Source organism: Choloepus didactylus, chromosome X, assembly GCF_015220235.1.
Source record: "Choloepus didactylus isolate mChoDid1 chromosome X, mChoDid1.pri, whole genome shotgun sequence".
Taxonomy (NCBI): Eukaryota; Metazoa; Chordata; class Mammalia; order Pilosa; family Megalonychidae; genus Choloepus; species Choloepus didactylus.
The window spans coordinates 58,900,680-58,914,426 of NC_051334.1; the positions used below are offsets into that span (position 1 = coordinate 58,900,680).

Here is a 13,747-nt window from a genome sequence, read left to right on the forward strand (position 1 = left end):
CTATAAGTCTTCTAACTGGCATCACTCTGTTAATGCTAATAATCTTAATTCACCTTATCCTATTTGCTCCTTACAAACATCTTCACTAGCTTCTCAAGGACATTGAGGTCTAGGGAGGGGAAGTGGCTTTTCCAAGGTAATGGAGCTGGCCACATGTACCCTCTTCTATGTGAACAATTTTGTTCTCCTGACCCTGCCAAAAGGCAGAAAGATAATTTTAGCTACAGGAAATCTGAGACAGGAGGCTAGCAGGCATTTAGTACAGCTTGAAATGGTAAACCTAGGGTCCAGGCTTAAAAATCCAACTTAAAACTGCCTGAAACCAGCTCTGAGACTCCTCACCATTGTTACCACTTCTGATTCCAGAAGAAGGAAAACAAAAAAAGCTTCCTGGGAAGGCCTCAACCTGGTATTCAAGGCTCCTCTCAATCAAGTCTTGGAGAGAGCCATGCCTTTCCTTAGACCCCCGTGATGAAACTGTTCTGGCTTACTCACTGGGCCCCAAAGCACAACAGGTACATTCCTGCCTCTGGCCTTTGCTCAACCTGGAATACTTTCACTTCCCTTCCATTCTCAGTGAAATCTAACTCACACTTCAAGACTTGGCTCAATGGTCATCTCTTCTGGGAAGCCTTCCCCGTATCGTTGGAGCAGGCTTTGTCTTTGGTACTCCCACTGCCCACATATCCCCATCCATCTGAGCAAATATGCATTAGTGTTTTACTGATCTGCTTTATTACTAGACTGTGAGCTCCCTGAGGGTGGGGAGTGGGCCTCAGTGATCTGATCTGTTTCCAGTGTCCAGTCAGACTCTGGCATAGAGGACACTTGCTCATGAGTGTTTGTACAATCTACATCTCACTGCCCTAGATGAGATGAACATGCGGACAAAGAATCCCAGTTCAACAAGGTAAATATAAGAGATCTGTGCAGGGATCTGGGTGGGGGTACTAACTTGGTCTGAGGGTAGAAGGTAGCATCTAGAAAGGTTTCTCAACATTGAAAGGGGCAGAACAGAATAAACAAAAGAATGAAGTCCTGCCTCAAAAGGTCCAATAAACTAGTTCAGAAAAAGGGTTCAGTCAGTATTAGAGATTCACTCAAGACCAAAGCTGAGCTGCAAATTCTAAAATGGGGTTATCTGTAGGGAGGAAAAGTATAGAATGCAACTTCCCAGAGTCCTACAGGTCCTGACGCCCCTCCCAAAGTACAGTGTGTTTGGGGGGAATCCCAATAAAAGCAGCATTGGCACAGTACTGATAAGCAATAAAATAACAAATGGGGTCTCCCTATTGGTAGTCCTAGGAGTATGTGGGTCTAAATGCATTTGGCGGGGGGCAGGTATATAGGGTACAGATTAGCTACATGCTTATAGGCCAGGTACCTACTTACGAATATCAGGGTTTCTGTGGCAACAGGCCTAGGAAGCATTTGCTTCTTAAGCACTGCCTTGGCCCTATTTTCAGCCTCATGCCTGGAGCCCAAAGCTCACTGCATCCTAGACCTAGGAGTTGCTCTTCACAGACCATAGTCACCCAGGGAGAAGAGCAGCTGGAGGCGGGTGGGTTATATTACCTGTGAAGGCTGCAGAAAAAGCAGGAACACTAATCTCAGACCAATAATGAAAGTTCTGAAATGTCTCCAAAGAGCTTTGTTTCCTGTCCTCCCACCCCTCCTGATCTTCAGACAGCCCTCTTAGAGAAGTAGGCTAGAGACTTCAATTTCCATTTAACTAAGGCAGCCACTGAAGCTCAGAGAAGCTAGAAAGCTTGTTCAAAGTGTCACAGCAAACCAACCTTACTTTTTACATCAGTGGGGAGGCAAGAGATATAATTTCTATCATTCAGGTCATTCAAAACTGGACTAGACCAAGCTGGAGAGACTTCCAAAGGTGCTAGAGGATTGCCCTTTGGGCCAGAGTCCTAAAAAAGCAGGTCATAATGGGTAAAAAAAACTAGATAGGTAGATAGACAGAGATAGATTTGTAGATAGATTTAGATTTAGATAGATACAGAAATACTCTTTCCCCCCAATTGTTTTACCTACCTGTTCTCTTATAGGGTTTTTCTTCCATCGCTAATTATCCAATACTTGGCTCTCTTGCATTTACAGACCCCCAAAGCAGGTCCAGTGGATGGCATCAAAGAGGGAGCCTGGAGGCATTCGTTGGTTCCCTGGGAAGGCTGGGGAAGTACCCTTGGTAAGGGGGTGTGTGTGTGCTCTGTTGAAATATCAGCTGTTGTGGTTGCCAAAGAAGTTCCTGAGCCACCCAGAGCCTTTTCTCTTTGGGCCAACCATGTGTTCACCTTGCCCCAAAGGTCAGCACTAATATTAAGGAGTCGCTGCAGGACAGGAAATTAAAACCAGCAATGGAGACAAGCAAGATCTGGATTTCACTGGGGCTGAGTTTCCGATTGCTGTTCAGAGTAAACAGGCACATTCCCTTACTGGAAAGCAACTTGGCAACAGCAGCAAGAACAAGAAAAGTGTTCATTCACTTTGTCCTAGTTACCTTACTCCTGGGACTCAATCCTAAATCAGTAATCCCCAGAGCATGAAAAAGCTCAAGGAACAAAGTTTTTTATTTTAATTGCAGAGGTATTTTCTGATAGCAACACTTGAGAGGTAGTCTTGAAGTCCTCCAGGAAAAAAAGCAGCTTACTGAGTCTTTTCTGCAGCCATTGAGGATGATAGCTCTCAGAATGTGATATTCTGGAAAGAAATAATTATGTTGCAATTCTGGGTGAGAAACTGAAAGAGATATTTAAACAAATGTTTAGTGCCACCTAATATGTTCTGTGTCTTGTATTGCGGCAGGACTAACAAGATGAATCAGATGTGGTCATTGCTCTCAAGTTGCTGGCAGTCTAGTGGCAACAGAAACAGAAATCAGTGGTAGCTGTGCACTGTGATAGAATGGACCAAAGGGTGCTGTGAGGGCCCAGGGCCTAGCTGGGTAGGTGGGGGGATCAGAAAAATTTCCTCAGGAAACTAATGATTGAGCTGATTGACAGAGTTTGAATCCTGGCTCTACCCTTCTGAGGGGAATTCACTCAAGCTCTCTTATTTAGCCTCAATGCCCCTTACTGTGTTATCCTCAGTATGAAATGAGTTCATGCATATGAAAGAGCCATGGGTTGCTTTGGGGAGATATTGCTGCTTTGGAGCTTGGGTAGCCCACTTAAATTCTCTGGGCCTCGATTTTACTTTTCTGAGAAATTGAGCCAAGGGCAAATACGTGTCACGCCACATCCTTAGGGATGCTGAGGCCCAAGTCAGAGCAGGGCTACAGGGCGGATTTGAGACACCGCCGTCCCCACGCTCCTGACAAGAAATAAAAGCCAGAGACCGCCACCCTGCTGGTCTTATCTCAGTCGAGAGCCTATTACTGTTCCCCACTTTGGCACCACCTTCGCGTTCCGCCGTTGTACAGAGAGCACAATTACAGCAGTCACTCCCCGGAGGCAAGCTTCTCGGCCATCTACGCACTTAGGTGGGCGGTCTGTCGCACTCGAGGTGGGGCTTCAGTCGCTGCAGATATGCTTCCGGGTTCCGCCGCTAAAAAGTGGCGAAACTTGTTTGTATGTGACCGGAAGCACTGAGGGTACTTTTGAGCAGAGGAGAAACGCAGTGTGGGCGAGTGTGCAGCTCCAGGGCCAGCAGCCGAACTGAAGGCCTTCTTCTCTCCATTCATAACTTCCTTAGCTTCCGCACCGCTCTCTTAAGCCTCCACCCAGCCCCTCCTCCCGCCATCGAGTACTGGAGGGCTCGAAACCCCGCCCCGCGTGCGTCCGACTTTTTCTGCGCAGACAGGAAATGCCTGCGCAGACGCGCGGGGAAGGCGGTTCCTGGCCGACTTGGAATTTACAAGCTGTTGGTTTGCAGTTAGTTTCGGCGCGGCCTGGCAGACATTGCATTTCGCCCTCAAAATGTTGCGTTTGGTGAGCTGGAACATCAATGGGATTCGGAGCCCCTTGCAAGGGGTGGTACACCGAGAGCCCAGCAGCTGCGCCCCCGTGGCCGTAGAGCGCATTCTGGACAAGCTAGGTGCCGACATCGTCTGTTTCCAGGAGACCAAAGTGACCAGTGAGCGCTCAAGAATCCAGGACACCTACTATACCTTCCCTTTTCTGCCAGTTTTTGTCCCCGACCCATCTCATCTCACTTTTCCATTTCTCTCTATTTAGTGTCTTCCTCTTAGACCCAAGCTCAGAATCCTGATTCTTTCCTCCTTAAGCCTCCACCTTCCACCCAAGTTTAGATCCTCTAATTCCCACTCCACCTCCTGTCCTCAGCTAAGACCTCCTAATTCCCCCCACCCCATATACTGTGCACCCCCCGTCCGCAAGTCAGACCTCCCAATTCCCCTTTCCTGTTCCCCAGCTCAGATCCCCTAATTCCCACCTCATCTCCCACTGGAAGCTTAGACCCCTTAATTTCCTCTCCCTCCCACCCATCTCCTACTCCCAACTCAATCCCCTGATTCCTTCCTTCTCCTGCTCAACCCCCTCTCAGACCCCAGTAACTCCTCCCTCCATCCCCAGTTCAGATCCCCTAATTCTCCCTCCTTCCTACCTCCCATCTCCAGCTCAGAATTTACAATTCCCTCCCTCTCCCATCTCCCCCACTCAGATGCCTCCCGGAGTCATCTGACTCTCCCCCTCCAGTCCCATCATCTTTCCCCTCCTTCTAATTCTGACATCAGTTCCTTCTCTAGCCTATACCTTTCTAGCTCCTCCTCTAATCATAGACCCTCCATTTTCCCTCCCAACTCGGGCTCTGATGTGTCCAAGGAATTAGCATACATCTGTAATTCCAGGCGTTGTGTGTTCCTTGTTCTATCTCTGACTTAATCTTACTTTTTTTTCCCAGGGGATGTGCTGACAGAACCCCTGGCTATTGTTGAGGGCTATAACTCCTATTTCAGCTTCAGCCGCAACCGTAGTGGCTATTCAGGTAAATGGGCTATCTGGAGATTTTCAGTTAGGGATGGAGGCAAATAGGAGGAAAGGGTTTCCAATATTTGATGAAAAGTTAGTAAAAGAGTTAAGCTTTTAGACCACAGAGCTAAAGTCACATATAATTAAGCTTTGTGAAATATAATCTTCATAAAATTATCCCTTTGGACCTCAGAAGCACAGTAGTGAAGCAGTTAATCACGTGTGCTCTGGAGCCAGTTTACAGGTCAGGTCAGTCTGAATCCTGGCTCATTTCCTAGCTGTGTACCCAATGGCTAGTCACTTAACCTCTTTGTGCCTCAGTTTCCTCAGCTGGAAAATGGCGATAATGCCTACAGCTGTTACAATGATTAAACAAATTAACCCATGTGATAGTAATAGTTAACACTTACTGAGTACTACCGTGTATCTATGTAAAGCACTTAGAACATTAGCTATTATTATTTTGTGGCTTTTTTAGGTGAAGGAACTGAGGTTCCAGGGTTTGAGTAGAGTTGCCCCAAGCTCTAGAGAGCCTCCATGGTCCTTGAGTTTGGAGAGTTGTCAACAGAGCCCCACTTTATGAAGATGACTCAGGTGACCTGTGTGGAGTAAATGGAGGGGAACAGGGTAGGTGACAGGCTGTTGGCTTCCAGGCCTGTTCAGAGTTCCCTGTCTGTTTCCAGGCGTAGCCACCTTCTGTAAAGACAACGCTACCCCAGTAGCTGCTGAAGAAGGCCTGAGTGGCCTGCTTGCCACTCAGAATGGGTGCGTGGGTTGCTATGGAAACATGGATGAGTTCACCCAAGAGGAGCTTCGGGCTCTGGATAGTGAGGGCCGGGCCCTCCTGACACAGCACAAGATCCGGTAATAGCCCACATCCCCCTGCAGCTGACCACTGCAGGATCTACTCTGTGATTGTGGTGACCCTGAAGCTTATCTTGTAAACATGCTTTCACCATGGAAAAGTCCCCAGACTTGCTTTTCCTGGATTCTAACCCTGGCTGAGCTACTCACTAATTGATCCCAGGAAAATCATGTTCCTCTCTGAGCTCTGAGTTCCCCATCTCTACAGTGGGTCGCTGGCCTGGAAGTCCAACCCTCTTATTACCACAGGCACCTCAAAAGCAAGTGAGCCAATTCTGAGCTCTTTTGTCCGAAGTTGCTTCTCTTTCAGGATGTACTATCTTTGTGAATGGCAACACCATCATCCGGTTTACCTGGGTGTCATCCTAGATGCCCCTCTCTCTGCCTCACCTATAGTCAATTCCTTAGTCCTGTGCATGCCAACTCATTCACGTAACCCTCTCTTCCATCCCATAGACAAACATTAAGTGGAAGCTACATGTTGGGGTTAGGGGAGGGGAGGTATGAAAATGACCCCCCTTTTCAGGAGATTTCTCTTCTCCTTAGCACAAATGAAAGCCAGGAGAGGACTTTGACACTCATCAACGTGTACTGTCCCCATGCTGACCCTGGAAAGCCTGAGCGGCTAGCCTTTAAGATGCGCTTCTATCGCTTGTTGCAGATCCGAGCAGAAGCCCTCCTAGCAGCTGGCAGGTACTGCAAGCCAAGGCAGCAAGTCTTCCTTGAGCTTGTCTTTGGTTCCTTGCCCTGTGCCAGGCTCCATTATCGGGGATATGGGATCCTTGACTTTGAGTTCCTTCACAGCCTTCTTGCAGACACCAGTATGCTCACCTGAATAGGCCCTACTCTCTTAAGATCTATGAGGACAAGGTATTGGCACAAATATAGATTTTGTACTCAGAGATCTCGGAGCACTTATCTTGGCCCTCCCTCTTACTCATTGTGAGCCCCTAGGCTAGTCCTCCCTTTGTTTTCTCCTTTGTCAAATGAGTGTGTGAATCCTTACCTCAAAGAGTAGTTTTAAGGATGAAATGAGATGAGAAAGATAAAGTGCCTGGGACAAACTGAAATCCTTGGTCAGGGAAAGCTGAAGAGTTCCAGGGAGGGACTGGAAAGGTGAGGGTGGGCTGGAGTAATCAAGGGATGCTTCCTAGAGGAAATGATACCTGGGCTCTACTTTGAAGGAGTAGATGCCAGAAAGGATGCCATTAGGTAAAGATCATTGAGGTAGTTGTGTCAAACTGAGGGAATAATGTGAAGTTTGGAGATCAAAATTGGGTTGGTAAGGTGTGAAAGGCAGCAGGGTTATAGAAAGATTAGTGAAGTAGGCTGCTATGAGCTGCTGTTCGCTAGAAAGCCCCAATATTCCTGAGCTCTTGGACCCAGGGAAAAGTAAATGAGCCAGGACTACTGTTTTTCTTTCTTGAATGTCCAGTTGATAACCTCATGTTGTGTTTTTCAGCCACGTGATCATTCTAGGTGACCTGAACACAGCCCACCGCCCCATTGACCACTGGGATGCACTCAATTTGGTAAGGCTCCCTCCAGACTCCTGGCCCCTCCTGACTGTGGGGTTTTGCTCATCCAGGCAATCAGTGCTAGGTTTTGCCCAGGGCAGCTTTCTTCATAGAAAAACAGAGCTTAGTTTTAAATACTATTCTCAAAGCACTGAAGATTGGTCATTTATGCATAGACATTATAGACTCTTCCCTTGGCCTGGCTCTGAGCTGTGTGCTAGGGACTTAGTTTCAAGTCATATCCAGCTTTTGGCCCCTCAGAGCTCTCTGCATGGTATTGGGCTACAAACACATGACCAGCCACTTATAGAATGGTGTCCTTGGGGCTGAGGCAGAGATGGGGAGCCCAGGGGACTAGGAGAGCCCAGGGATGGGATTCCTTGATAAGCCTGGGCATCAAGGGAGGCATCTGAAAATGGCTGAATATTTAAAAATGAGTAGAACAAAGCCTTGGGGAAGGGGGAGCAATGCATTCTAGCATGGGCAAAAGCTCCAAGGTGAGAATTTGCCCAGTGTGCAAGGAGAACTGCAAATCTCATTCTTGTTGGAGGATGATAGGGGAAGGGAGGTGAGTGGTAGAAGAGGCTGGAGAGTTCTTTGGGGGCCAGATTTCAAGGGACTTGAACCTCATATTGCCTTACCATTTCCCTAAAACACTGCATATCCTGCTCATGAACCTTCAGTTCCTTCCCTGTACCTCTGTAATGCAGAGAAAACATCTAGGCCTGGCATGCCCAGTCTCCGTGTCCAGCCTCAGTACGCCCTACATACTCAGGCCACTCCAGCCAGGTTGTCTCCTCTCTGTCCTTTGCAAAGACTGTTCTCATTCTGACTTTTCTCACTGTGGGCTTCCCCTGCTTTTATGTCTTTTTTTCTCACATTCACCTCTCTAAGTCCTTCTAGGCCAATGGTCCTCAAACCCTGACTGCACCTTACAACAAAGAGCTTTTACAAAAACCTTGATTGACGCCACCTCAGATCAGTTAAATCAGAATCTCTTGGGTGTGGGGCCAGGGTAGTAGTATGTTTTAAAAGCTCCCAGGATGACTTTATTGTACAGCCAGGCTTGAGAACCACTGCTCTAGAATCTACAAGAGTTCCCATCTTAGCTTGTCTCATGAGGGGAGGGATCTGTAACATACACTACTACAGTCCAACTCAGCACTGAGCTTGGCAGCAAGAAGGGGCTTTAGGAATATTTCTTGATTAGATTGCAGAAAAGCCACATAAATATAGATATGGCACCCTGCTGGGAAAATGGGCAGAAGTGAGATGATAGAATAGTGTGGTGGTGGGGGTGGGGGGGGGTATGTACTACCAAGAACAAGCCTTCAGTTCTAACCTGCTTTATTCTTCATCAGGCATTCACTCAGTCTGTTCTTTTTTGCTTCCTGTGATAGGACTATATTCCTTTATGCCTTCTATTCTTAGTTTAGAACTTTCCTAGGTCTGTCAAATATATTTCTTATATTATTCCATCCAAGAAAAGAAAATAGTACCAGGTCACATGATGAAGTCTCTCCAAAATAGCAAGATATGTCCACTTCGCACCATATCTGCTCTTCTAGTCTTCTCATCTCTCTTAATGACACAATAATTCCCCCAGTTGCTCTGGGGGAATCCTGCTAGTATTGTCCTTCTTCTTTACTCTACCCCCCTTTCCCACATTCAGCAAGTACTGTTGAATCTAGCTCCAAATAATCTCTTAATTTCAATGATTTTTCTCTTTCTCCTCTGGCACCCAACCAAGACTAAGTGACTCTCATCCCTTGCTTGCATGGACTACCACAGCAGTCTTCTGTGGTATTCTGGCCCCCTAGTCTGGTCTTCCCTTAGGTCTTTTGGGTACATTGAACCCTTCCTCCTCAGGCCCATCATAGAGGCTGTTACTCAATTTGGAACACCCTCTTAACTTAGGTAATCTTCAGCTCTCAGCTCCAAATCACTTCCTAAAAGGAAGTATCCTTGGTCCCCAGGGCTAGATCAGGGGACTAGTCCCTAGCATCACGCCTGGTACATAATAGTATTTCTATGAAAATCTGTTGCATTGAATGAGTGGGTGACAAAGCCAAAGGAAGTTTACAGACATGGATACTGAAGCCCCTCAGCTCAAGAGGGAGAGAGGTCATTTGTGGATAGAGGTGTTCAGTGAGGATTTTTACACAAACAACATAAACCAGATAGCACCAGAAGGTTTAAATGAAAAGCCAACAGTCTTAACTCCTAACCCCAGCCCTATTCCCTAGAGGCAACAACTTTAGCTTCCCATTTTCTACTTTTTGGTGAGTAATTCTAGGAATTGTTTTGATAAAACAAACAAATGTTCAAATACGGTATTCATGGACATATGCAAGGTAAATGCAGCCTGTTGCAGAGGGAGAAAACAAGCATGGGCTTTTAAATTGGTAAGGATGGAGATCTAATTCCAGTTCTGCCAGTTCTGAACTGTGATTTGGGGCAGTAGTCTTCTCTGAAACAACCAAATTTCCTTGTCTGTAAAATGAGGCAATTGCCCTAAGTCCCATCCAGTTCTAGGCATCTGAGTTCTGCCTCTCTCTTTATTCCCCTCCCCAACCTCCTCAGGAATGCTTTGAAGAGGATCCAGGGCGCAAATGGATGGATGGCTTGCTTGGTGTCTGGGGGTGCCAGGCTGGGTCCCATGTAGGGCCCTTTATGGATAGCTTCCGCTGCTTTCAACCAAAGCAGGAGGGGGCCTTCACCTGCTGGTCAGCGGTCAGTGGTGCCCGCCATCTCAACTATGGCTCCCGACTTGACTATGTGCTGGGGGACAGGGCTCTGGTCATAGATACCTTCCAGGACTCCTTCCTATTGCCTGAGGTGATGGGCTCTGACCACTGCCCTGTGGGCGCAGTCTTGAGTGTGTCCTCTGTGCCTGCAAAACAATGCCCACCCCTGTGTACCTGCTTCCTTCCTGAGTTTGCAGGCACCCAACTCAAGATCCTTCACTTCCTAGTTCACCTCGAACAAGATGCTGTATTTGGGCAGTCAGCACTGCAAGTCACCAATCAAACCCAGGTACAGATGCACCAAAACAAAGCCCGTGTGCGTTCATCCAGACTTCGGTCAAGCCAGGCTGGCTCCAGCAGAGGCCAGAAAAACCTGATGAGCTACTTCCAGCCATCATCCAGGCATCCCCGATCCTCTGCAGACTTGGAACAGTCTAGCCTGCAACTGATGCATGACCTGGGGACCCCAATGACCCCAAAGGAGAAGGTGACAGCCAAAGTGGTAGAAGTACGGGCCAAGGCTTCAGAGACCAGGGATGAGAAAGAGGTGCAGACTTTGTTCTGGAAGTCTGTGCTAGGGGGTCCCTCACCCATGCCCCTTTGTGGGGGCCACAGGGAGCCATGTGTGATGCGTACTGTGAAGAAGCCAGGACCCAACCTGGGTCACCACTTCTACATGTGTGCCAGGCCCCAGGGTCCTCCCAGTGACCCCTCCTCCCGCTGTAACTTCTTCCTCTGGAGGAGGCCCAGCTGAGCTAACACAGGCATAGGAATATCTGGTATGGTCAACTCTATACATTATCTGAAGCTAAAACCCCTCCTTCTAAGCTGCCAATGTTGTCTCCTCCCCCAAGGCCTCACTTCACTTTCTTCTCATACTCTTCCCTGAAAGAATCTTTCCTTTCCCATTCCTCATCTTCATCCTCCAAGGCCACCCTTCCTCTCCTTCTTGCCTAGCTCCTCATTGGTGAGCTTCTTGTGCCTTGATTCTGTAACTCAGCCCCTCACCTCACTTCCCACCTTCTTGTCAGAAGCACAGGAGAACCAGTTGCCCCAGGAAGTTGTGATTTTAAATCTCTACCCACCTTGCTGGGAAATGTATTTGTACGTAAATAAAGTCTGTATCTTTGTTTCATTGCACCACATTATGCTTCCTGAAGTTGAGTCAGAGAGCTACCTCAATACTGGATATGCTAGTATTGAGAAGGGAGGAGGGAGGAATGGTACTCACCATAGAGGGCTCTGTTGAGTTGTCACGAGTGCCTGCACTGATGAGGTTGGATCAGCATGGGAACTGGGTGGGGGGCAGCAGAAACTTCAGGTGGGCTATGTAGTCTTAAACCAGAGCTTTTTAACCAGAGTGTCCTACAGCTGCCTCAAATGGGCTATAGGTTGGCAAAATAAGGTTTCATCAGAGCTGCCAGGAAGGGCCTGGAACCACATAGGACTCAGGGAAGATTGCCTCTTCAGCAAGTAGTCTCACTAGTTTACTGAAGTGTGTCATGCAAGTAATTTCTGTGTTCTGTGACTTGGAAAGGTTGGGGGCATTGCCTTGAACAAGTAGCTTGTCATAGCCAAGCCTGTTTCCTCAACTTTGAAAAAGGGGCTGGTAAGTCCCATTCTATAAGTTGCTATGGGAAGGAAAAAGGTTAACAGATTGAGGAGAACATCCATTTGCCCTTGAAAATACTTCCTCAGTCATGGTGAATCACCTCTCCCCTCCAGGCAGTTTGGTTAGAGTAGGCTCTATCTCCTAGATTCAGGAGCTACCTGCAGCCTAAGCTTCCAGGTCTACCAGTAAAGATTCAATTCCTGGATTTTTGTTGGAACCATTGAGAAAGAGCTATTTCAAATAAATCTGCCAAGTGTCCCAGCTCTTTGTGCAATTCACTATGGTTTGGGCCATTTCTTTTCTCTGTATCTCATCTTCCCTATCAGTAAAATGGGGTGGTCAGACCAGTAATCTGGTTTCCTTATGGCCTTGCCACTTGTCTGAGGAATCAGGCTTACTGTGGTTTCCTGTTCTCTGTCCAAAAAAGGGCTACAAATGCTGCAGTTTGCTCTTTATTTTTAGACTCAAAGCAGCGAAGGCACACAGTGAAGCAGAGGACAGGAGGACACCCAGCCCCACATGAAGTGCAGGTGTGGTGGGGAAGTCAAGCAGCTGGCTTTTCAGGCATATGTGGTGACATACTGAGGCCCCATGTTCCCGAAGTACGAACGTTCCCACTCACTCATAAGCTCGAAGTGCACAGGGCGGCGACAGAAATTGCAGGCAGCCATAGAAGCATCCTGGAGAGGCAGCCCCACTTCATTCCAGGCCATCAGCAGCTTTTCTGAAGGTGGTGGAAGGAGAGAAGGGAAAGAGTTAGACTAGGTCTTCCTAATTTCTGTGTCACAGAATAGATGCAGCAAGATATTGATTCCCTCAGCCTTTCAAAGTGTTGTAGAGCCAGAAATAGCCTCCTCTGTTCCAGTGTCTGCTACGAAAGTTACCATTTGTCCATTTGGGTGATGTGTAAAAGATTGGGAAGCATTCATTTGGCAGTTTGAAGCATACTGTCCTAGTCTTGACTACTCCCTAAATATAGGACTTGCTCCAAACTCAAGTGAATCCATTTGCTCAGAAACCCCCAGCCTGGCAAAGAAGTTAACACTGGCAGGAACCACACAGTGTCAGTGCTGTAATCAGGGAGGCTATGGGTCCACAGAGGAGGGAACCTGACCCAGCTGAAGGAAGTGTCTCAGGTATGCACCAGGGCTTGGTCCTTGGCCTTTTCTATGTTCACTCCCTTGGTGTTCTCATCTAGTCTCGTGGCTTTACATACCATCTATATGTTGATGATTCTGAAATTTTCACCTCCAGTCCATACCTCTCTTCTGAGTTCCAGACTTGTATATCCAATTCCTTCTCTACACCTCCATCTGGGTATCTAATGGGCATCTGTACCTTAACATCAGCACAGCTGAGCTACTGGTCTCTATTCTCCACAAAGCAAGCTCTACTTGAAGCCTTCTCTATCTCAGTTGATGGCAACTCCAGTTGGTCATTCCAGAAATTTCCTTTCTCTTCCACTTGACATTCAGTCTATCTGTGAATACCATCAGCTCCACCTTCTTCTCATCTGACCATTTCTCATCATCTCCAGGTCTGAGCCACTATCATCTCTCATTGGAAATATAATAGTCCCCTAATGGGTCTCCCTGTTTCCTCCACCCTTGCTCCCTTTCAGTCAATTCTCAACATAGAAGTTGGAGTCATTCTGTTAAAACCTGAGTCAGATTATGTTACTCCTCTGTTCAAATCCTTCTAAAGGCTCTCCATTTCAGAATGAAAGCCAAATCCTTCCAGTGACCTATAATACCCTATACAGTCTGTCCCCACATTACCGCTCTATCCTCAATTTTCTGTCACTTTCCCACTTACTTATACCACTCCATCCACTCTGATCTCCTTATTGTTCCTCAAATAAAAAAGTAATACTTATGTGTTAGATTTCCCTGCTTTAGGCTGTTCCCATAGGCTGAGATGCCCTTCCCTTAGATATCTGCACAGCTAACTCCTTCACCTCCTCCAAATCTTTGTTCAAGTGTCAGCAATGATGTTTACCTTTACCACTCTATTTAATACTATAAACCTCCTCCCAAATACCCCCATCATAGCTCCTGCCCCCAGCAC

The 13,747-nt window shown here is 47.2% G+C and overlaps 3 protein-coding genes across 8 annotated transcripts in view; 1 reads left to right on the plus strand and 2 right to left on the minus strand.

Moving 5' to 3' along the window:
* The window catches only part of PFKFB1 (6-phosphofructo-2-kinase/fructose-2,6-biphosphatase 1), a 336,515-nt gene extending 332,822 nt beyond the window's left edge, over nt 1-3,693 (minus strand). The window contains 1 exon segment of the mRNA XM_037821028.1: nt 2,047-3,693. Coding sequence (XP_037676956.1) covers nt 2,047-2,074 — 28 coding nt within the window. The 5' untranslated portion in view covers nt 2,075-3,693.
* Nucleotides 3,425-11,213, plus strand: APEX2 (apurinic/apyrimidinic endodeoxyribonuclease 2). Of its 3 annotated transcripts, none has more exons than XM_037821025.1 (6): nt 3,456-4,047; nt 4,873-4,956; nt 5,624-5,804; nt 6,351-6,497; nt 7,267-7,336; nt 9,905-11,213. In XM_037821025.1, exons 1-6 carry the CDS (start codon nt 3,930-3,932, stop codon nt 10,820-10,822), a joined length of 1,518 nt encoding a protein of 505 aa, XP_037676953.1. In that variant the 5' UTR covers nt 3,456-3,929; the 3' UTR covers nt 10,823-11,213. The 3 variants fall into 3 exon arrangements, with proteins under 3 accessions (XP_037676954.1, XP_037676953.1, XP_037676952.1); XM_037821024.1 differs by having other exon boundaries at nt 3,608-4,086; XM_037821026.1 differs by lacking the exon at nt 6,351-6,497 and having other exon boundaries at nt 3,425-4,086.
* A 906-nt stretch (nt 11,214-12,119) lies between these two features.
* The window catches only part of ALAS2 (5'-aminolevulinate synthase 2), a 29,314-nt gene continuing 27,686 nt past the window's right edge, over nt 12,120-13,747 (minus strand). For all 4 annotated transcript variants that reach the window (XM_037821023.1, XM_037821021.1, XM_037821022.1 and 1 more), the window contains one exon: nt 12,120-12,404. In XM_037821023.1, coding sequence (XP_037676951.1) covers nt 12,241-12,404 — 164 coding nt within the window. In that variant the 3' untranslated portion in view covers nt 12,120-12,240. The remainder of the gene's footprint in view (nt 12,405-13,747) is intronic.

What these genes read in the sequence shown, in the direction of transcription:
- APEX2 (XM_037821024.1), top strand. Translation starts at nt 3,930, where the DNA reads ATGTTGCGTTTGGTGAGCTGGAACATCAATGGGATTCGGAGCCCCTTG. An exon ending in CCAGGAGACCAAAGTGACCA is followed by an intron (nt 4,087 to 4,872) that starts GTGAGCGCTCAA and finishes TTTTTTTCCCAG; the next exon opens with GGGATGTGCTGACAGAACCC. An exon ending in GCCCTCCTAGCAGCTGGCAG is followed by an intron (nt 6,498 to 7,266) that starts GTACTGCAAGCC and finishes TGTGTTTTTCAG; the next exon opens with CCACGTGATCATTCTAGGTG.